General features: G+C 45.3%; 1 protein-coding gene across 1 annotated transcript in view; it reads right to left on the bottom strand.

Annotated features, from left to right (window-relative positions):
* PPP4R2 (protein phosphatase 4 regulatory subunit 2) overlaps positions 1-23197 on the bottom strand; it is a 152086-nt gene extending 128889 nt beyond the window's left edge. The window contains exons 1-2 of the mRNA XM_067755216.1: positions 22908-23197; positions 2127-2319 (exon numbers count right to left, since the gene is read on the bottom strand). Of these exons, the coding sequence (XP_067611317.1) occupies positions 2127-2319; positions 22908-23182 (468 nt within the window). The 5' untranslated portion in view covers positions 23183-23197. The remainder of the gene's footprint in view (positions 1-2126; positions 2320-22907) is intronic.
* Between the last annotated feature and the right edge of the window lie 743 nt (positions 23198-23940).

Here is a 23940-nt window from a genome sequence, read left to right as displayed (position 1 = left end):
TGTCCAATGGATATTGTACATGACCTGACTAGTGTTGACCCATAGCCACTTTTCCTCCATTCCTTCATGTAGGATACCTCTCAGCCCCCTTGGAGTTGGGTGGCCCTTGTGACCAACTGCTTCTGGACAGTTAAATAGGAGCAGAAATGTCACTGTCAAGTTGAGGGAGTGAAAAGCACAGTGGGGATCCGATAGTCCCAATGTTTCCTTTAGTGGCATCTCAAGAACTGCAGAGGCCAAATGTTCCAGCAGGTGCAGCTACGTGCATGAATGGTCTCTGTCAACTGTGGTCCCAGGCTGAGGGGGCCGTGTGGACAGGGACCCTGCTGTGCCTGCATGAGACATGCAGCAGGCATGTGGAAAGTCTCTGAGCTTTCTGGAAGCTGTCACTGCAGCCTGAGGTAGCCTATCAAGATTATCGATAAGCATCTCTTGTATCACTTCTGCTGGTCCCGAGCTACAAAGGGGGAAACCGAAGTCCAAAAAGCCCACAAGACTTGCCGGAGATCACACAGCAAGAGTGGAGCTAAATTTTGAATTCAAGACTTCCATCTACTAGTTTGGGAGGTAGTAGGATATAGTGGTTAAGTTCGTGGAGGTCTGAGTCAGTAACCTTGAACTGACACCTGATGAGCTACTCACTAAGACTCTCTGAGTCTCAATGATCTCAGCTAGTAAAATAGGGACATGGTTATTACCATCTTCAAAGGATTCTTGTGAGGATTAAGTAAAAGTAAATCGTAAGTCATAAGCCCTTGATAAAGGCTATTTTATTTTTAAAATTATTATTACTACTATTAGTGTTATTATTATTAATTATAATTCCCCTTACACCACAGAGAAGCTACCTATGTGTGTTTCAATGTTTTTCTTTGCCCCTTTCACTGACTCAGACCTTCCTCAAGCCATTTTCCAATCAATTTCAAAGCCCCAAGACTGTTCTGCCCTGACTTCTCTTGGTGAGGATGTCGAGGTGATTTTTTTTCTGGAGAAAACATAACACGTTTTCTAGCTTTCTGTTATTAGTCTTTCTCTGCCCAACAGGCTGCTTTGGCCTTTCTCATCAGCATGGCTACCCCAGTAGCAGGATGCAGCCTGGTGACACAAGTCGGTAGATACAAAACAAAAGAGCTTCTCTCTCTGCCAGCGCACAAGAACTCACCGCAAGAGAAGCCTCTCCAGGAAAACAAAGCTCAGTGTGCTGACGCACACGTACCGAGCCCGGGGAGAAGAGGCATTTCCAAAGCTCTCCTGGACTGGGAGGAAACTGTTACTTATTCCTCAGTACAGGAAGAGTCAAATCAATGATGACCCAGCCACATAATAAAAGACTGTGTCGTCAGCAAAAAGGGATGAGGTGAGAATCTATGAGTCCTCACCTGGAACGATGTTGATGCTATGGCTTTAAGTGAGGAAACGCAAGTTCCAGAATAATACACAGAGAGGGATCTGGATTTTGTAAAAGAAATATGTTTTGATAAATAAATATAATAAGTATATTGTATATTTATATATTGTATATTTATATATATTTATATATATAAAATAAAAGAATACGTGCATGTGCATGTGTTATACATATATGTGTTTATACTTATACAAATATACGTGTATACACACAAACATACACAATCACACAGATGTGTAAACACACACACACCTGCATATGAAAAAAATATGGGAGAATCACTCACAAGTGTTGACTCTGACAGTTTCTTGTGTGGGAAAGAACCGTAGCAAGGACTTCTGCCTTTTTAATTTATAACATCTATACTGTTGGAATTTATTTTGATGAGCGTATATTATTTGTCATTCAAAAAACACACATACATAGATAAAAATTAGCTACGTGACTCCCACTAAGAACAATGTCAATAACACCAAGAGGGATGGAGCCCTGGGTCAAGTGCTTTAAGTGCATCATCTCATTTAATCCTCACCATGTCTCTCTACAGGGGGTGTAATTATCCCTATATTATAGATGAGAACAGTAAGGCTCGGAGTCAAGGGTTCATGGGCGCACAGCTGAGCATGCAGCAGAATAATTAGGAAACAGGATATGCCTTTCCCGCAATGCAGTCTGTCTGCACTCAGTAAACAGCGTGCCACAATTCCTGCACATTCACCTGCTTGTCAAACTCGGACTTCAGAGATTCTTCGGTGAAGATGTGAAATCGCATCTTCCTGTGGCTGAAGAGCACGGCCGATTTGAGCATGACCAGCGTCTCCTCCAGCCGATTGCCACAGGCCACCACGGCCAGGTGGATCCAGAGCTCGGGGGGCAGCACAGCTTGGAAACTCCGGAGTTCTCCAGGCCTCCTAGAAAGAAGAAAAACAGGTGAACGCTGTTATTAAACTCATAAAAGAAAAACAAAACAGCTAGTGAAGGGTTGGAACGTTTCAAAACATGAACAGGCACAATCTGTTATATTTTATAAAATGATAAGCATTTTGACAATTCTTCCTGCTTAGGGAAAAATACCGTTTATTCCCATATTTATCCTGGCAATAGCAGGATGAGTCACTGTTTGGACTGCTATAGGTGTCTGAGGCTTTTTCCGCCAGCATTCAGCTGTCTAGTGCCTGCTGGCTGCCTACTGGCCCATGTTTGGAAATGGTATTGCTAAACTCTGACAGCTGACACAGGGCTGTGGAGCTCCCACTCACATGGGCCATGGAAATTAGATTTGAACGCAACTTGGACAAGAGGAAGGTGGGCGGTGGCTTTCCCATGTGAAACGAGCAACATGATACTCCCATGATCTGGATGGTTTTAGCTTGCAGTGGAATGCATGACCACCGGACCATAGGAAAATCATGCACACCCGGGAAGTGAGCAAAGAAAACAACGCATGGGCCTCCACTCCATCTTGGGAGAGTCTTAAAGAAACAGGTGTTAATCCTAAATGTCTCGCTCAAGACTGCGGAGCTGGTAGGTACGAAATTCAGCTTCCAGTGTGAAATGCATATTAACGAGAAGCAGACAGGAGAGGGGGCAGGTTAAGCTGAAAATTACCAAGGTATCAAATATCCAGTCAACAGCTGAGAGGGGAATAGGGTCCAAGAAGTCCAGAATCATCATCCAGCTATTTCCTCGTAATAAAACATTTGTTCCAGACAAGGAGACACAGCCAAGCCTCAAACACACCACTGAGAAACATTTGCAGGCAAGCTGGAAGAAGCTGGCCTGGAAAAGGTGCCCTGAGACAAATGAAACTAATTTACTTGCACAAAAGATCTGGAGACCAGGGGAACTTGGACGTGGAATGCTACCTTCCTTCCAAAAACTTCGAGTTCAATCAGCGTGCTGCTCCATTATTCACTGCTTGGTCGAATAAAGGCAGCCTTGCTCCAGATTTCTTTCACCAAGAGGAAAGTTGAAGATGTGGGTGGAGGACTTTTGATAGCTTTCCAGTTTGATTACTTAAGAGCACGCTGAATAGAAGCACAGCCTGCTGGCTTAGTTAAGCTCAGATTCGGGGAGTCACTGAGATTCTAGTTATTTCGGGGATCGGAGGAAAAGACAAGTAGAGCTGTCCTACATATCTCCTGAAATTGTCCACGTCTCTCCATGCCCCTGCTGCTACCTGAGGAGATCACCAACTTCCCTCACCTGATCGCTGTGACAGCCCCCTAGATGGTCCACCTGTCTCCAGTCTGATCCTTAACCCCTATCCTATGATTTCTTCTTGTGGGTGCCAGAGTGACGTTCTTCTAAAAATGCACAAAGGATCGTGTTACTCCCTTGATAAAAATCATGTAAGGCTCCCGACTGCCTTCAAGGTCAAGTCCAAACTGCTGACTGCGGCTCCTACTTATATCTCTTGTAACTGCCTCTAGCACCCTCCGCCTGCATGGGCAGCCATGCAAAATCACGGTCACACTTATATTGCAGCTCTCCAGCTCACTCCTAGTCATGAGACCATGCTGGGTTGCCTTCGGGCCTTGGCACATACACTGTCTCTCAGAAATGCTCTTCTCTGCTCTCTCTGCCTTGCTAACTGCAGCCCATTTATGAGTCCACAAATCTATACTGAGTGCCTACTATGTGCCAGACACCGTTCTAGGTGCCAGGAAGACAGTAGCGAACAAACCGGACCAAGATGCCTGCGCTTGCAGAAGTTACATTCTACAGGTGGTAGGAAAAAGACAAAGAAAGAATAATGGTCAAAGCAAACAATAACTGAGTAACATATAGAAAGTTATCCAGTGGTAAGTGCTAGGAGGAAATAGATAACAGAGCCAGGAGGGATACAGGAGTGGCTGATGGGCTGGAATATATTATACAGTGCAAAGTTAGGGGCGTCCTCACTGAGCAAGTGAGATCCGACGACAGCCCGACGGTGGGGAAGGCAGGAGGGAGTCACGTGCTTTTCTGGGTGAGGAAGATTCCAGGCAGAGGGGACAGTCAGAGCAAAGACACTAAATCAGGAGCATGCCTGGTGAACTCAAGAACCCTTGCCTTCAGGATTCAGACGTCTTCTCTCCCTCAGCTTCATGGATGGGTTTTCATACCTGCTATTAAAGCCAACTCCCAACCAATGTATGTAAAGGGATGGGAAGGATGCGTCACAGATAATGCTAAAATCACAGTCAATGAACAAAAAAGACAGTCAAAACACCAGCCAAAGTATGCTACAAAAGAGATTAAATGCAAACTCACTTGCTTAAAGTTATGTTCAATATTTAAAAACACAGGTATCCAAAGGTACTAAAGTGATAAATACAATAGCTTAGATGTCTTAAGTACGAACCATTACCCCACCCCCAAATAGAACCACTCGGCCTAGTTTAGCTTTACACCTTGGGCTTTTACATAAATTAAAAGTTTTAACCTCAGTAATCAGGGAAATACTAATTCAAACAATAAAGAGATTCCACGTTATTTTCGCACTGGCAAAACATAAAAAATAAAAGTTGGACCATACACGTCTCAGAGTGGATATGGAGGTGGGGGACAGCTCAGAGGCCGCTAGCGGCAGTGTAAGTTGACCCAAACACTTTGGAAAGCCTTTTGGCAACATCTATCAGGAGTGAAGATATATATATATATATATATATATACGCCCTCACTCTTCTGGTTCTACCCTTACATATGTGACCTGAAGAAACTCTTGCACGTTTGCACAGGACCCACACAAGAATGCTCACAGCAGCCCTGTGTATAATAGTGAAAAGCTGGAAAAAACTCTTCTGTCTACGCACAGGAGAATCATGAATATATTTGACAAGTTTAAGTGGAATACTACACAGCAGAGAAAACGAACAACTCAGAAAGTCACGTGTCAACATAAGGATCAAGAGGAGAAACAGCAATTTGTAGCAGGATAGTGATAGAATGAGACCGTTTCGATGAAGCTTGAAAACCAGCAAAACAGCACTGCGTGCCGTTCACAGACATATGGAGCAAAAGTCATCATGCATGAGGATGACAAACATCAAAGGCAAGGCAGTGGTTATTTCCAGGGACTTAAGTTTTTATTTCTTAAGATGAGTGCAGGGTTCACAGAAATTCATGATGTAATTGTCTGTTTTATTCGTACGCCCAAACTATTTGACATATACTTTGTTTTTCTTTTTGATTAAAAAAGCTTGCACCTCCCTGCAGCACAGCAGGCCACTTCTTTTCTTTGCAGGCTTCAGTGATACAGGACTGCACGGTACACAGAGCAGGGGCTGGGGCCTGCAATTTTTTGGTGTCTGGTGACAGGTACTAAAAAAGACAAATAAAAGCCTCTCCTGGTGGCAGTTCAAGTATCAGCGGCTGGGGTTTAACGAGACCTTTGCTGCCCCTACTGTGTTACCTCTCACGTTACATTAAAAATCCTGGGCTTCAGGTAATAAGCGTCTGTGCTGTGTGGTCACACGGAATAATCAAGTTTAAGGGTGCTGAAATGGTGTGCCTTTCACGAGATCTTACCAACAGCACACTCAGCCCCTCTCAAATGTCACCTGAAGGCTCTGCAAGGATCCAGGGAAGTCCAGTCTGTGAACCTAGGACTTCTTAACCCCTTAAGTCACCAGGTGTTGGTGGCAAATGGGAGATGGGGAACTGTACTTCCCCTGCTCTGACTGGTGGTTAACTATGTTCTTATTTACACTTTATAAAAGAAGACTGGAGTGGACATTTGCTGTCCAGGATTTTTAAAGACCTGTTGCTGAGGCTGGAGCTGATGGCAGGCACCTTGGCCACCACACTGGTGGAGCCTGGAAGGCAGTCAGCAGAGTAGAATGCAGAGCTACAAGATGGTGGGTCAGATCTCGGGTGACATTACTTGAGCACCTGAATCCAGGTGCACTGACCCTAACCCTGGAAGTTCATTGATCAAGCCAATAAATTCTCCTCTACTTAAGTCAGTTTGAAACAAACTTACAACTTAGCAATCAAAAGTGTCTTAAGGGCTTCCCTGGTGGCGCAGTGGATGAGGGTCCACCTGCCAATGCAGGGGACGCGGGTTCGTGCCCCGGTCCGGGAAGATCCCACATGCCGCGGAGCGGCTGGGCCCGTGAGCCATGGCCGCTGAGCCTGCACGTCCGGAGCCTGTGCTCCGCAACGGGAGAGGCCACAACAGTGAGAGGCCCATGTAGCGCAAAAAAAAAAAAAAAAAAAGGTGTCTTAACGTAGGTCTTAAAAATAGGTTTCCAATCACCTTGGACTCACTCCGCCTCCCTCATATTCTCACCGGGAGTCATCCTTGAAATGCTCCATGAATCCACTCCCTCTCTGTAGCTCACTACTAGGACCTCGATCAAATCTCCATCACTCTACCAGTTTCATAGGTGGAGGAGACACCAGATACCATGTCGCACAGCGGATTCCCGACCCGGCTGCATATCATCATCACGGGAGGTGTTTGTTAGTATTGAAACCCCATCTCACAGAGATTCTGATTCCGTGGGTCTGGGGTGAGGCCCCAGAGTTTGCACATAAACACACTTGAACTACAACCACTTGCAGTTCATCTCCAGCCAGGAACTCATCATCTGAGCTGACCTCTCACCTCTCCTCTGTCTCCCAAACTCTTCCCCGAGCCCTCAGGAACGCCCATTCTATCCTCTGCCTTTTCTCACGGTCTCCTCTTCACCTCTTGCCTTAATGAAAACATGCTGCCTTGTGAGGACGCCACCTCCCCGGCAGACCCCTCGAGTGGCAGCTGTTCTTCCTGCCCTGTCCTAGGGGCCTCAGGGCAGGAGGAGCGGCTGTTTCCCTCCTTGCTTCTCACTGCCGAGCCCAGACGCGGACCATGTCTCCATGGCGAAGTCCGTGGATGCGGCTATTTCCACCTTCCGTGTTGCCGTCATCTCTCAGCTGCCGGTTTACTTCTCTTCATTCACTGAGTTGAGCTTCTTGCCCACAGTGTTTCTCCTCACCCCCGTTCCTCAATATTCTTCGGGGCTTCATCTGCTCTTTAGAAGATGGTTCCCGATCCTTCAGTTTTGTGAGCTGAACACCCTGCACCTTTTCCTTCTTCCTACCTGAAGCACCTAGTGCTGGGCTCATATCCTGGACCTTCACACAAACTGTTCCACCTGGAATGTTCTTCCCTAGCTCTTTGCAAAGCTGCCTCCTTCTCTTTTGGACAGCAGAATGGCCTCCCCTGACACCTCATTGAAGGAGCACCGTCCCTTTTATTTTCCATCATGGTCTTTGTTTATTTCATTCCAAAAATGAACCTCAGCTGGTGATTATATATTCTTTCATTGTAATTTATAGCAAGTACACAATATTATTTACGGTCAATATAAGACAGTGTATCAATAAATTAAAAATATCTTTAGAAAAAAGACTGGAATAAAACACAATGCACATTTTCAATTTAAAAAATGTAAAACGTGTTGAAATAGTAAAGTTGGTACATGAAAAAACTTCTTGCCCCATAAAAAATTTTTGCATGTTACATTCTGGTCTTTACTCTATTGAATACATATTTTTACAGCTGCAGTAATGCTGTACATACAATTTTATATCCTACTTTTTTCATCTGCTTCTTTTATTTTTCTTGTTACTTTTTAAGTAACATGACCATCATTTTATTCTATCCGGCTAAAACACCATATGGCTTATCATCATTTCCTTTGTGTTGTTGTTTCCAATTGTTCTCAGTTATATATATTAAAAAATCTTGCACTAAGCATGGGTGGGCCAATAGATTTCTTTCTTTCTTTGCATTATTTCCTTTTACTACATTCCCTGGAATGGATTTACTGGGTTAATAGCTATTATCCTAGCAAGAATGTAGTAATTTTGACAGTTTCTCGCATTTACCCAAGAGTTCTTGGAAAACACCAGACCGTAAGAAGCAAAAACAAAAAAAATGTAATAAACATTAGCCCAGCCACCTCTGAACTCCTTGTATGAGGTAACCGTGTAGCTGACTGCTGAAACAAGATGAAACACACTTGCGTATGGCATCAGTGCCTCCAAATTCCTTGTGTTCTGAAGCGGTGATGCTTAGGTTGCAGTTATCATTTAGACACTGCATCAAATAACATTGAGTCACACAGTGAGAACTTATTCCATTTTCAGTTCTTTTTCAACAATGGCAATAAGAAAGTCTCAGTTGGTGCTAATATGTCTTGAACACCTTTCTTTTTCTCTTTTTTAATATTTATTTATTTTGGGCTGTGCTGGCTCTTAGTTGCAGCACGCGGGATCTTTAGTTGTGGTGTGCAGACTCTTAGCTGTGGCATGTGGACTTCTTAGTTGTAGCATGCAGACTTCCTAGTTGCAGCATTCATGTGGTATCTAGTTCCCCAACCAGGGATCAAACCCAGGCCCCCTGCATTGGGAGCATGGAGTCTTAACCACTGGACCACCAGGGAAGTCCCCTGAACACCTTTCTAATGTTGCCTAATCCTCCCTTTCAACTGAAAAGACAGCAGACTTTAGATACAGAACCTTCAGCAGGAGTATCAAGTTAGAAATGAACAACATTGTTTGGTTTTCTTAGTGTTTGATTTGACAATTACCTTCTGTTTATGTTTTTGCTGACAATTCATGGTGATGTTATAAAATTTCCTTTAAAAACAAATATACTTAGAATGTGGAGAAATTAGCACCCTCAAACATTGCTGGTGGGATTGCAAAATGGTGCCGCCACTTCAGAAAGCAGTTCTACAGTTCCTCAAAATTTTAAATATAGAACTACCATATGACCCAGCAATCCTATTTCTCGGTATCTACCCAAGAGAAATGAAAGCATATGTCCTCACAAAAACGTGTACATTCATAAATGTTCATAGGAGCATTACTCACAATAGCCAAAAATTCCAACCCAAATGTCCATCAACTGATGAATGGATAAACAAAATGTGGTATATCCATACAATGGAATATTATTTGGCAATAAAAAGGAATGAAGTACTGATGCCTGTGACAACATGTATGAACCTTTAAAACTGTGAACTGTGAACCTCGTGAAAATATAAAAGACCGCATGTTTTATGACTCCATATGTATGAAAAGTCCAGGATAGAAAAATCCATAGAGACATAAGGCAGGTTAGTGGTTACCAGGGACTCACAGAAGGGGCAAATGGGGAGTGACTGTTTTTATGGGTATAGGGTTTCTTTTTTGGGTGATGAAACTGTTCTGAAATTGGATAGCAGGGATGGCTGCACAACTCTGTGAGTAAACTAAAAACCTCCACAGTGTACACCTTTTAAGGGTATTTGAATTATATTGCAATAAAGCTGTTTATTAAATACATAAAAGGCACACATTTATAACAAGGATAGATTTAAACTTTTTCCTTTTAAAGTTAGCATATCATAGGGTAGTCATGTTAAAAGAATCATGACACTGACGTGGGAACAACTGAGGCTTGTAAAACGCCGCCCCCATTGTCCTGGCTTAAGCCAGCCCTGTGATCCGATGAGAAATGATGCTCATAATAACACAGAAGGCTCAGAGCAGAAGCAGCCTTACCACCTCCGCGCTGCCCAAGACGAAGCGTCTCCTTAATTGCTTAAAAAGTCTCAAGCGTGTGACTTAATTAAACTTCAATTTCTGGAGTGTATAAATGATGAAATACGGCATTTGTGTGTCTGCTATTTAAGTTGGAGCCTATTACCGCAAAACACACTGAATTATTAAAGCGAGTAATTGCTTCTACTCAGACCCTCTTTTCTGCCATCTGCTGCTACCTCTGTTTCCAGGGCTTCTCCTTAACTGACAGGCTAAATTAACTCAGGTAAAGCTGATGCTATGATACGGGCCGGCAGTGTGAGCTGGATGGAAAAAAAATCACAGTTCTTTCAAACACAGCCTGAAACATTTGGTGACTAGTTTTAACAGGGAAGGAAACACAGAAATATGAGGGTGGGGAAGGAAGCAGACACATTTTAAGAGGTTGAATATGCTCACCCTAGGGGAAGACTTGACTAGCAGAATGCCACTCCCCTCTCCCCTAGTGGAATCTCTTACAAGACGAAGCCACGGCTATCTGAATGTAGAAGTTTGCAAATGGGGTCAGAGTGGCAGTTGAAGACGTGGAAATACCTTGATTTAGCCCCTAGTAGGAGCGTCTGGTGATGGGTGGTTATATCTGCCTTAAGTGCTGGCAGCCAGAGGCACTAGTGAAGCTCCTCACAAACCACAGGTCTGGGAACACGGGAGACCCTTGACAAAAAATTTCCGCACCGAAGCTGTAAGTAGAGCCTTCACTTAGCAACCCAGACATGATGCTCAGGACTGTGCTAACAGTTAAATCACTTTTAACGACCCATGGTTTGGAGTTAAATCAACTATCTTTAATCTTCCAAGACAGACAGAAAAGCCTGAAGTCCCAGCATTACATGAACAGTGTTGACACAGTGCCAAAAATATCTGCCATGAGGGGGAGGCTTGATAAAACCGTTCGATAAGGGCATCCAATTACTAATAGTTTGTATTTAGTCTGGATCATGATATTTGAAACATGGCTGTGCTCCTAAACAAAGTCTAGGTCTAACGCACATTAGGTGTTCAATGTCCAAAGCTGGTGGCTTTGTGCGTCTCTAGGTGTGTGTGTCTGCTTTTAGCCATCACTGTACACATATACATGCTTTATGATTAGGAAGTAGCAGAGCAACGATTCAAACTCAGGCAGCTGGACTTAAGAAGCCCTGCTTTTAGTTATGACGCTGTATTTGGGGTCACACACAAGCGAGTCAGAAAAGGAGCCCCTCCAGGCAGATGAAGCCTTTATCTCTACTCAGAGCTCCTGACTCAATGATCCGAAGGTGGACTGGATTTCAGTCCTCACCCACAGTCCCGCCAGGTGTGACTCGCACAGCACACCTGCACCATCTCTACCTCCATAATCCATCCTCTCGCTCTTAGCTGAGGTCACGCACAATTGGGTTTATAATTCTTCTCCTTCCAAAACTCTAGGATGCTGCCTGGACTGATTCTCATTTCATTCTTCCCCCCGTGATTGTTCCTGACACACAGGGGATTCTATTTCTCCATCTCCCTCTTCTTTTCAAATTAAGATGTTATTGAGATTTAAAAAATATGAACCAGCAGCGCTGGTTTGAAATACATGTCTGGTGACATACGAGGGGGAAGCATGAGGATTACATATTCTGAGAATGGGCACCTCTATCTCATTTCCTGAAAAAGAGCATAAGGGACTTACCAATTTTTTTTTTTCAGTACGCGGGCCTCTCACTGTTGCGGCCTCTCACATTGCTGGAGCACAGGCTCCGGACGGGCAGGCTCAGCGGCCATGGCTCACGGGCCCAGCTGCTCCACGGCATGTGGGATCCTCCCGGACCGGGGCACAAACCCGCGTCCCCTGCATCGGCAGGCGGACTCTCAACCACTGCGCCACCAGGGAAGCCCCGGGACTTACCAATTTAAGCAAAGGAAAAGTGGTCTCCCCAGCTAATTTCCATACTCTTATGCCTCAGGCCAATAGGGATTTTAAATTTTTATGATAATTAATATACTTTAAATTGTTTCATAAATATATAAGTAATGCATATACTTATCACAGAAAAAAGTGTAAAATACAGACAAGCGAAGGCGGGCGAGGGGTAACCAAACCAACTTCATAACCTCTGTTAACGTTTTGGTATACCGTCTTCCAGAGTTACAACCACTATATGTAGGTGTGTGTATATAAGTATGTAAACATGTAAAAACCTTTAAAGAATGGGATAATTTTTATAATCTGTTCTTTTCCCTTACAAATACGAACAATTTTCAACTTTAAAAAAAGAAAAGAGATTTTATCAAAGGGATCTTCTTCAAAGGGATTCTGGAAAGCCATCAAATACTTCACATTTCAAGATCTGTTCCCAAGTACAGTATAGTTGTAAGCAATATGGATCTAGATGCACACAGAGCTGGCTTCAAATTCTAGGTTTGCCACTTGGCTGTCCCATCTTGGGCACACACTTTAACTACTTCTCACCCTCAGTTTCCCCATCTGTAAAAAGGGCTTGTTGATTCTAGTGGCTCTTTGCTTTTGGTTTTGGTGTTTCTTACTAGCGTCCATTTCCAGGTGTTTCTGGTAAGAGCACCTCAGTTTTCTTCGGGGGAAACCACTGTTCTCAGTTCATGAGGTTTGGACGCACTGAAGCATCCTCCCCCAGATGCAGACATCAGGGGCTGGTGTGCATGTGATCCAAGCCAGGGCGGTTAGAGGCAGCCCTGGGACTCTTGCTGGATGAAGTCTTTCCCTTCAAGGTTACTAAAGAAGGAGGACTTAAGCCAGACCCGTTGGAACTATCACATGGAAAAATCTGGCCTGAGAGTGTGGCCCACACAGAAGGAAGCAGAGTTAAAAGATGGAGGCAAGATGGTCACACATCCTGGACACACCCATGACTGAAGCTTTATCTCCTTTGCACATCACAGTTTTATGAGCTAGTAAATCCCCTTTTATGATTAAGTGATACGAGCTGATGAGCTGGGATTCCATCACTCCAAATGAAAAAGAATTTGACCTATCCAGTAATAGTACCCACCCCTTAGGTTGTTACGAAGATTAAATGAAATAACGTGGTGAAGTGCTTCATACGGTACCTGACATGTTTTAAGTCATCATTAAATATTACTTGTTATCATCATTATTATTAAATATTAACTTAGATGCATCAGAAGCCTTCATTTTTCTCCAAATATTTTATGTCCATGCCCAAAATGGGCGAGGCAGAGCAGCAAAAAATTTATTTTAAGTGTCAATACCCTAAATTACTGCAAAACGAGGTTTGAAGTGTTTGTACATTTTTAAAAGTTCTCAGACATTAACACGGACATCCATTAACCCATTCCTCCTGAGGGATGAAATTTGATACTTGAACACTAAGGCTTGTTACTTTGGAACCAGTGGTCAGACAACCCGGCTCCTTTTAATTCCCACAAAACTGGGATGAGGAAAAAGCAGAGCAAGGGTTCAAGCCCAAGCAGAGACACAGGCCCCCGCAGAGCACTGTCTGTGAACAAAATTCTGCGTTTTGGTTTCTGAGGACACCTCCTAATTCCTGAAAACTCTTCACTTACCCTCTGCTTTTCTAAGCTCGGAAACAATAGTTCTCTGCCCTTGAGTGGAAATCAAAGCTACAGACAGCCTGACTTCCAGGTCTCAAAGTCTCCAGAACAATCGCCCAACCCAACCAGAGGCAGTGAAAAGGGTTCTGTCCCATCTAGTCCCCGAGCTTTCACTAAGGACCGGGACACTGGGGTTAGGGTAGCATTCGTTATATGTGGAAGCTGTCTTCATTTTCTCAAGACACAACCCAGGGAAAAGCCTGCCTAAATCCTTAGCTCTGGCTAACATTTGCTGAGACCTTCTCGTGTTGCAGGTACCGTGCCAGCCTTTGACTCACATCGTTTCATTTCCTCGTTGAACTTAGAAGAAAGCCTAGATTGGCCGAGGAGCACTGACTCATTCAAAGCCACACAGCCAGTCAGCTGGATCTAGTTAGGATTCAGTTTCTAAATAATAAAGCAACCATGGACACTAACGGTACTCAGAGCAGCACGTCACTTGCTGAGTGATCGCCATGAGCTGGCCCTGTGCTTGGTGTTTTATGTGCATTATTACAATTTCAGCTCTTTGGACCTCAGTTTCCTCTTGTATAAAAGGAAATCACGCTTCAGATTATGTGTTCTCTATTGCCTCCTATTTATGGAAAGCTTGGACTCTAAATTGTACCATGATGAATTTTTACCAGAAGATGACAGTCTTCCGTGTTGCTAAAAGAGGTCGGGGGGAGGGGCATCCAAACATCACCCTCAAATACACCACAGTCGCTCTTGGCTGCCAAAAAAATCACGGACTCCCAATAAAAGCATCAAGTTAAGAAACTCCTCTTTCCAGGGGGCAGTTTTCGAAATTTCATCGTAGGAGATAAATCAAGCGCTGGGGAAGATCTGGAGGGGAACATACAATGAATTCCGTCTTCAACTGAAGCCTCTTCTTTTCTTTTTTTTTTTTTTTAATATTTTAAATGGTGGCAAGATAGATATAACATAAAACTTTACCTCTTGTTTTCTTACAGTAAATTATAACATGAAGAGAAGTATTTCCAAAGGAAACAAATCTGTTCTCAAATTTTCTTCCAAGAACTCTCACCTATGGAGTTTCTAGGGAGATGTGTCAATAGGGCCACTATTGACGGAATTTTCTAAAGGTGCTAAAAGCAGGTGCTACACATCCACATCCGTCAGGACGTTATGGTGGTGAGTGACAGAAACTCAATGCATGGAAGCTAGGACGGGGACGGGACAGTGGCAAAGGGCAGAAGCTGGCCTTGGGAACAACGTCAGAACCCGCCCCCACCCCGGCTGCTGGATGTTGCTTCTCACCCCTCCAGGTCACCTTGGGTCCATGAACTCTCCATGCAGACCAGCTTTCTCCACCTGGCAGAGACACAGCTGCAGCCACTAGAAACAGTTCTCCCTTATGCTGTCTCTGACCCCAATTTTTTAAATCCCTAAAAAAAAGGCTCTAATTTGGCTTAGGAACCTATCCCGGAATCACCTGCCACCTGGGACAAGGTCAGGTGCACAGAATGGCCACTCCAGGGTGTGACGGACCTTCATGTCCTGTGTGCCCCCTAGAGCCATTCCCCTCTCTCTCCATCAACAGCACTGAGGTTTTGATTTAAAGAACCATCTGGTTCTGTTAAGAGGATTCTGGATGCAAATAACAGAAACCTCAACTCCAGCGTGGAAGAGAAGGGCCCTAGATAGGGCAGGCCTCTGGATCTGTGGATCCCAGGGCTCAGTACTGTCCTCAGGGACCCACAGTCTCCTTCTTTCTCTACTCTACTGCCCAGAGTGATGACTTCAGCCAAAGCTGGTTTTCTAAGGATCGTGGTGACAACTGGGACTATTTATTTCCTTGTTCATATCTAGAAGATAAAGTCTTTTGTCCAATAATGTAAAATAAGTCCTTCTCTTCTTATTCTGTTCCCTTTTTTTTTTTTCTTTTTTCTTTTTTGCTGTACGCGGGCCTCTCACTGTTGTGGCCTCTCCCGCTGCGGAGCACAGGCTCAGCAGCCATGGCTCACGGGCCCAGCCGCTCCGCGGCATGTGGGATCTTCCCAGACCGGGGCACGAACCTGTATCCCCTGCATCGGCAGGCGGACTCTCAACCACTGCGCCACCAGGGAAGCCCCCGTTCCCTTCTTAAGCAGGAGCTGATTGGGCCAGCTTGGGTCATGTAACACCTGTACACCAGTAACTATTGCCAGAGAAATGAAATTATGTCTTAGCCCCGGATACATAAAGTTTACACTACGACAGGGATGGGACTGTCATGGCAGGCTTAGACCATTGCCTGGAGGTACAGTTCACTGTCAAATTGGGGGTGGGGTGGGAGAATGGAGGTCAGGAGCCAAAGACAAGTCTATTACATCACCCTCCCCCCAGTGGTTTAGGTGGTCTTGGCTTCATCCCTAACTCTACGGGTGGCCCTTGCTTGGTTTACTTCAATTAGCTAATCCCATCCCACCCCTCTACTCCTTCCCATTTCCTCATCCACACTGTAGGCATTTAAACCAACCAAAGCCAATGAGATGGGAGAAAACTTTCACTGGTGCTTCTAGGAAATAAAAACACTCCCTCATCCAGAGAAGCAAGATGAGCCTGGAGCATCTTGTAGCGCCCGAGAGTAAGAAAGTGCTCAGAAAGGCAAAACTGAAAACAGAAAGCCGAAACACAGTGATGGGGGTCTACCAGAGGAGCAGAGCAGCCAAGTGAAAGAGCTACTAATCACCAGACGGAAACAATTTCAGCAACAAAATAAAGTCATACTGGACTGTAACTCAAAGCACAAAATCAGTATCTACCAGTCCATCCTGATTTATGACTGAATAATACAGGGGGGAGAACAAACACACCATCTCTCGCACAAAAGAATTTCAAATTATTTATATAGAGATACTCCGCCCTCAAGGAGGGGGAACACAACTCCGCACTCCTTAGGTGGGAGTTGTGCACAGTGACTTCCTTCTAAAGAGTAGAGTATAGTGAGGGGGGAAAGAGTAAGTCTAGAGTGGAGAAAGCTGACAAACACTAGCTCAGCCAGTGGCCAAGGTCAACGTTAAATCATGTCGATAGTATACGCACGTGATAGGACGTGATGAAAACGGCACTTTACCTCTACAGTCTTTCTCCAGATAACCCATAACCCCAGTTATCACCATGAGTAAAACACCAGACACATTCCAACAGCGGAGTATCTTATAAAATATCTGACCAGTGCTCTCCAAAACTCGCAAGGTCATCAAAAACAAGGAGGGCTTCCCTGGTGGCGCAGTGGTTGAGAGTCCGCCTGCCGATGCAGGGGACGCGGGTTCGTGCCTCGGTCCGGGAAGATCCCACATGCCGCGGAGCGGCTGGGCCCGTGAGCCATGGCCGCTGAGCCTGCACGTCCGGAGCCTGTGCTCCGCAACGGGAGAGGCCACAACAGTGAGAGGCCCGCGTACCGCAAAAAAAAAACAAAAAACAAGGGAAGTCTGAGAAACTGTCACAGTCAAGGGGAGCTTAAAGAGACATGACAACTAAATGTACTGTGGTGTCATGGATAGAATCCTGGAACAGAAAAAGAGCACTAAGTAAAAACTAAAGAAATCTAAATACATTAAACATTAGTAATAATGTATCACTATTACTTGATAAATGATAACAAATGTATTGTACCAGTGTAAGATTTTAATCAGAGAGGAAATTGGATACAGGCTATATGGTAACGCTCTGTACTACATACTCCCCAATTTTTCCACAAATTTGTTCTAAAAAATAAAACCTCTTAAAAAGAAAAACATTCCCTCTCTTGGAAGGATGTTACTATTAGAGATCCTTACTATTTTCCTAAAGGGTGTAAGATTGTTTTGAATATTATTAGGTAACATGTAACTTAATAATATAAGTAAAGTCTTAGTATCAATATAGTGCTGGCACAAGGGGGGGTTGCTGCATGTACTCATTCATTAGTTCATTTGACAAATATTTATTGAGTACCTACTGTGAAATCATCTCTGTTCTAGGTGCCAGTGGTACATTGGTTAATAAGACATGAAGTGTGCATGAAGAGGGGAGGAGCAAACAAAGTAGGATTTTCATGCAATGATGAGTGCTATTTAAAAAAAATACGAAATAAGAGTAAGGAGGTCGAAGATGATGGGCAGGGTCCTTTTTCCTAGGGCAGCTGGGAAGATCCCGCTGAGGACAGAATCTGAAAGCAGAGCTGAAAGAAATGAGGGAGTTAGCCACACAAGGATGTGAGCAAAGAACATTCCACCACAGGAAAAAGTAAACAGTGCTGGGGTAGGAATGAGGGCATTTGAAGGCCAGTGTGGCTGAAGCAGAGTGAGTGAAGTGGAGAAGGGCAGGACATGAGATCAGAGAGCTAAATGGGCTGAAATCAAACAACGGTTCAAAGGCCACGCTAAGAAATTGAATTTTACTGTGTATGATGGGAAGTTAGGCACTGGAACCAGCAAAGTGACCCAGTTACATATTTAAGATTATTCCAGCAGCTGTATGGAAAATGGACTGTAGAGGGCGCTAGAGTGGAAACCCCAAGCCAGAGAGAAGCTACTGTAGTCCATGTGTCAAACTATGGTGTTTAGCTCAGTGGTAGCAGGGAAGTGGTAGATGTAGTGGGATTGGGGTTATATTTGGGGATAAAACCAAGAGGGCTTATTAACTGAATACACAGAGAGGGTGAAAGAGGGGTCTCACGGACCAATCAACAAAAATGAATTGGACAAGAATCAGCACTCACAGTGACAAAATATCACAGATGGTTCCCAAGATCTAGAGATCTGTAATGTGTTCTGGGGCGACCAGCTAATTATAGGATGGCCACAGACTTGGCATTCTGCTCTATAACATCATCCCTCTTTAGTGAGACATTTATTCAGGCTTGAACCCTCTAAGAAGACTTATCTCAGAGACCAAAGAGAACTGCAGGAAGTGCTGTCTCTTGATGAGCAAATACGCAGGCTTCCTCTCGGGGCAGCTCCAGAGGCTGCCAAGTGTGTAATGTGTTTCTGTATTGTCTCCCCTCCCCCCTCCCCCAAATTCTGGGAGGGAAGCAACTCCATTCACCATTGCACACTGAGTACCTGCCCCAGGATACATGTTCAATAAACATTTGCTGAATGACTGTGGAATAAAATGACAGAGGTAGCCTAAGTCTCCCTTAGAAGTCATATTTTAAGAGAAAACAGCAATAGCCAGGCTAACCCAGAGACAAAGAATAAAGTTCAGGAGGGGGTTGAGGCTGACGAATCCGTTGGAGCTCTAGGCTACAGACAGTAAATGAGAAACAGTGATTTTGCAAGAGATGGCACAAAGGGCTAAGCAACAGTCATTGATGGGACTTTGCAGCTGAACTTGTTGATCTCGTCACAGGACCATCAAATGTCAGAGCTGGAAGAGATCTTAGAAAACTTGTAGATCGACCCACATGTTTACAGATAAGCAAATTAGGGTGAAATGGCTCAGGACTAGAACCCAATCCTCTGGACTCCAGATGCCAAATTCTTTTTCCTATCACACAGATGGGCAGTTATATTGAACTTCCTCTTCCGTATGTAGGCTCAAAGAGGAGTTTTCAGAGCAAGCTGGAGAGATAGTCTTCTGAAATCCGAAGTCTATACTAATATAAAATTCTCATTTTAGAATTCAGTTCCATGAAGAATAAATGATCCCTCTTGATAAACTTTTCCCCTTATCATTCAAAGAAAATAAGGCAGCCCATCATGGTTCCCTTTTTGACACGGCTGCCAGGAAGGTTAGAGCTAAATTTTTCTTTTTCTAATAAATTTATTTATTTATTTAATTTTTGGCTGCATTGGGTCTTCGCTGCTGCACGTGGGCTCTCTCTAGTTGCAGTGAGCGGGGGCTACTCTTTGTTGCGGGGCGCAGGCTTCTCATTGCGGTGGCTTCTCTTGTTGCAGAGCACAGGCTCTAGGCACGTGGGCTTCAGTAGTTGTGGCTCGCGAGCTCTAGAGCGCAGGCTCAGTAGTTGTGGCAGACGGGCTTAGTTGCTCCACGGCATGTGGGATCTTCCCGGGCCAGGGCTCGAACCCGTGTCCCCTGCATTGGCAGGCAGATTCTTAACAACTGCGCCACCAGGGAAGCCCCGTTATAGCTAAATTGAACACTTAGTCCTCATAACAACAGTGGCCTCAGTGGTTAAGAATATGCCTGCCAATGCAGGGGACACGGGTTCGAGCCCTGGCCCGGGAAGGTCCCACATGCCCCGGAGCAACTAAGCCCGTGCGCCACAACTACTGAGCCTGCGCTCTAGAGCCCGCGAGCCACAACTACTGAAGCCTGCGCGCCTAGAGCCCATGCTCCGCAACTAGAGAAGCCACCGCAATAAGAAGCCCGCACACTTCAACAAAGAGCAGCCCCTGCTCACCGCAAGTAGAGAAAGCCCGCGTGCAGCAACGAAGACCCAACGCAGCAAAAATTAAAGATAAATAGAATTCAGATTTGGAAAAATTAGTAATTAAAAACAAAAACAGTGGCCTTAGTTTTTGTCAAAAAGTACTTCTTTCCTACTCCTCTTGATGACTTTTCATGTTTCATAAGTATTTCAATGGCCTTATTGTATATGTCTGTGTTACTGTTAGACGTCTCAAATTTGTTTTGGAAGTCAGCCAGGTCTAAATCACCAAAAAAAACAAAATAGAAGGAAGATTTCATTTCTCTTGTGCACTGGAACGGCTACTTATAGTGTGGTGTACGTTTTCAGATCCCACCCTTGACCTAAAACTCAGACATTACCTCCCGGCTTTATATTTATAGAAAGGAGAGCCCACCACACGACAGACTGCATACAAATGACTAGTTATAAAATTGTAGGGTCTGCCCGCTAACTAGGCAAGTCCCTGGAAACTTCTCCGAAATGAAAACAAGATGTGGAAGGAAAGTGCCATGCTTGCTGTGCTGACGTGGCAGGACTTCACTTACACCAGGACCTGGGGGGGAGCAGTGCAGCCTGGCCTAAGGATGGTCAGCAGGTGGTGGACTGGGTCCCACCCAACTCCACGCTTGCTGCCGACTACTCCCCAGGCTCGAGATACAAGATCACCGTAGCCTTCCTCTCTTCTGGATTCTAGCCATGTAAAGAGATTAAAGCGCTCATTTTCTGAAAACATGAGGCTTTCTTTTCCCTCCCTAAAATGAAATTCCTCCTAAACCACAAAAATTTAACCCAGGCAGGATTAGGAAAGCAACAAAGGCGTCCATGCAGAGATCTTTCTTCCTGCTCCCTTAGTGCTCTGTCGCTGTTTCTGCCCAGGTAGCAAAAGAAACGTTAATAAGTCCCTGAAAATGTCAACATCGCCAGAGGACGCTAGACTTTCATGTTTATGCATTTGAGCCTGAGACTTCCTGTGGCTTTTTTTTTGTTTTTTCCTCTTTCCTGAGTTTGAAAATTTTGTTCTTTATTCTTATGGTGTTGCCCATGATTTCCATGATAATCTAAGAGATACGTTTAGAAGAAAAATGGCTTCAGGAGACACTGTTGCTCATGGAAATAGTCCTTCCCGAAAACAACCATTTGGATTCTGTTCATGGTCTCTTCCAAGTCAGAGCCAATTTTTTCAGGCAGAGACAAGAAAATGCTGCCCCAATGTTCCCAACACCTTGAAGGATGAAGACAGTTCCAAAAATCTATGATGTTTCTTCAGAAAAATTTCAGGAAAATTATGAATGCAGGCAAGCCTACTGTATGACACCTGCATTAGTACGAAAGGGCTCAACCTGTACCAAGACTGCTGGGATCAGTATCCTCATCATGGAACCTTGGACAAATTGCTAAACCTTGTGTAATATTTTCCTCGTCTGTAAAATGGAGATAATATTAGTGCTTAATCAGTGCTTACTTCACAGAGCTGTCTCTCAAAGTTTGGTGTGCATCAGAAACAGGAGGAGTGCTTGTTAAAACACATACTACTGAACTCAACCTCTTGATTTTTGATTTTGTGAGCCTGGGTGGAGGAGGGAAGGGGTGAGACTCAGCATTTCCAACAAAGCCCCAGGTAACTCTGGTGCTGCTGGTTCAAAGAGAACTCCAAGAGAACCACTATCTAGGGTTATGGTGCTGATGGCGTAGTTAATGAACGTAACCTAAGTGTTAATAATGACTATTTTAATGTACTGTGGTTAACACTATGCCTTGTAAAAAGTTAGCTGTGATAAATGGTGTCCATTCTAATTATCTTCCAAGTTGTCCTATCAACTTACAAATCATAGCAACTTTGTAGCTAAACCGTAATAGAATCCATTACAAGAAACCTCAGTACATAAGAGGGAAAACCCTATTAACTTCCTAACAGAAATATCCTTATTTTAAAGAGTGAATACATTCATAAGAGATTGTAAATGGTTCTAAATAGACTTAAAAGCAATTCTATACATCACTGGGGTTTTTTCCCCTAAAACTTGTCCATACCCATCTGTACATTTCTTACCAGGCAGAAGAGAAACAAAAGCTGACACAGCTACTTACTAGGTTTCCTGACTTTTCTCTCACTTACAGTAAAAACGCCAAACCAAATTTAGTCATTACGGTGAAAAAGAAGTCTTCCACTCGTTTCAAGTAATTAAGGAGCCCAGCAAATGTGGACGTTGCAACTGGCAGTTATAACCATCAACAGTCTCCAAATGGTAGAGGAAACAGAGGGCTACCAGACAAGGGGATTTTTTAAAAGCTCTCCACAACAAAGGAAATGAACGCAAATCCCTAACCTGCGGGTGTTCCAGCAACCCTAAGGCCAAAGATGAAAAGCTGTGGCGGGTTAAGCTCTGTGCAGATAAAGAGGATATCAAACAGAATGTCGAAGGCTAACATGTTTTCCTTACAGGGCTCTGACCACACATGAGTCTGAAAAAGAAGGAGGAACAGGGAAAGCCCCACGCTTCCAAGGAGAACACTTCTTAGTACACTCCGGTCGAGAGCCTCTTCTGTTCTAAGCACAGGGGGAGATTCGCGGTTCAATGAGAGGCAGCCAGTACTTAGTAAACATCTAACTTTTCCAACTCAGTCAGATCTAAGTTTTTGGTAGATATTCTCCAGTGAAACATGAGAGTTAGATAAAGCATTCTTAAATCGTGATGGCTATTGAGAAATTCTACAAAGGGCGCATGTTTGCAAGAACGCAAAAAAAAAAAAAAAGCCTTTGCCCTGACAGTTAAAAATGTACCATGCAGACCACTTTCCCCGACACTTCTCTTTTCAAAAGGTACGTGATGACCAGCACTGCGCTGTTAACAGGACTCCATGAAGACGGTTTTTCATTTCTAGCGGGGAAAGAAAGAAAAGTGGGCAGCCCGTGGGTGAACTTGGAGTTTGTCCCTCCAGCCCACAGCCTCCCATGGACCGGACACGGGTGGAAGGAGGGAGACACGGGTCCGCGGATGGGATTCTGGGGCTGCCACGACTCACCTCGCCAACTTCTTCAGGCTCTCGGCGCCCCGACGGCTGGCTCGGGGGCGCGGACGCGGAGGCCGGCGCCGGCGAGCGCTCTGGACCGCCCCCGGGAGGGCACCCGGGCCCGGGAGGCGCGCGGGGGCCGGCGCTGGGCGGCGCGGCGGGGCGGACGCGGGGCGAGCGAGCGGCGCGCGGGGCGCGGCGCGGCGGGCGCGCAGGGACAGCCCCGCGAGCAGGAGCGCGGCCAGCGCGAGCAGGAGCAGCGCCGCCGCCTTGTTGCGGAGCTTCATGGTGCGGCGCGGCGGCGGCGGCGGCGGCGGCCCCTGGGCGGCGCGGTCCCTCTGCGCATCGCGGCGCGCCGGGCGGCGGCGGCGGCGGCGGCAGCGGCGGCGGGGCGAGGGCAGCGGCGCGCGACGGCCGCCTCCTCAGCCCGCCAGCCGGGGACTGGGGTCCGGGCGGCCGACAGGCGAGCGGGCGCGCGACGCAGGAGGAAGAAGGGGAGGGAGGGGGAGGCGTGAGCCGGCCCGAGGAGGGGCAGCCCGCGCCTACCGTACTGTGTGGAGTAGCCGCCCGTTCGTCCGCCCACCCGCCAGCCGCCAGGCGCTCCGTCTTCAGGTAGGGCAGCCTAAAAACCTCTCACCTCCTCATTCATCCACTCATTCATTCATTCGTTCATTCATTCATTGTCTCCCATTCTGTTCCATTCCCTCGTTTACTTCCTCAATTCCGTCACTCATTCACTTACTCTCCCATTCCATCTTCTCTTCATCGGATTCTCTCTTATTCCATGCATTTGCCCCATCATTTATTTTTACCCATCTATCCACGCACTCGTGCACCTACCCATACATCCAATCAGGCAGGGACATCTCTGTCCAGTTTTCCCAATGCAGGGCCTGGCACTTGGTGGGTACCTGTAAGATAACCACTCCAGATCCACGTTGTCTAAACAAGTTACAGAGTGAATTCTAGAGTCTGGGTTTGAAATCTGACTCTGCTGCTCGTGATCTAGGCTAGGTGATCATGAGCAAGTGGCACAACTTTCTTG

Source organism: Pseudorca crassidens, chromosome 10, assembly GCF_039906515.1.
Source record: "Pseudorca crassidens isolate mPseCra1 chromosome 10, mPseCra1.hap1, whole genome shotgun sequence".
NCBI classification, from domain to species: Eukaryota; Metazoa; Chordata; class Mammalia; order Artiodactyla; family Delphinidae; genus Pseudorca; species Pseudorca crassidens.
The sequence above is the reverse complement of the archived record's forward strand: the minus strand, read 5'-3'. Positions and strand labels throughout refer to the sequence as shown.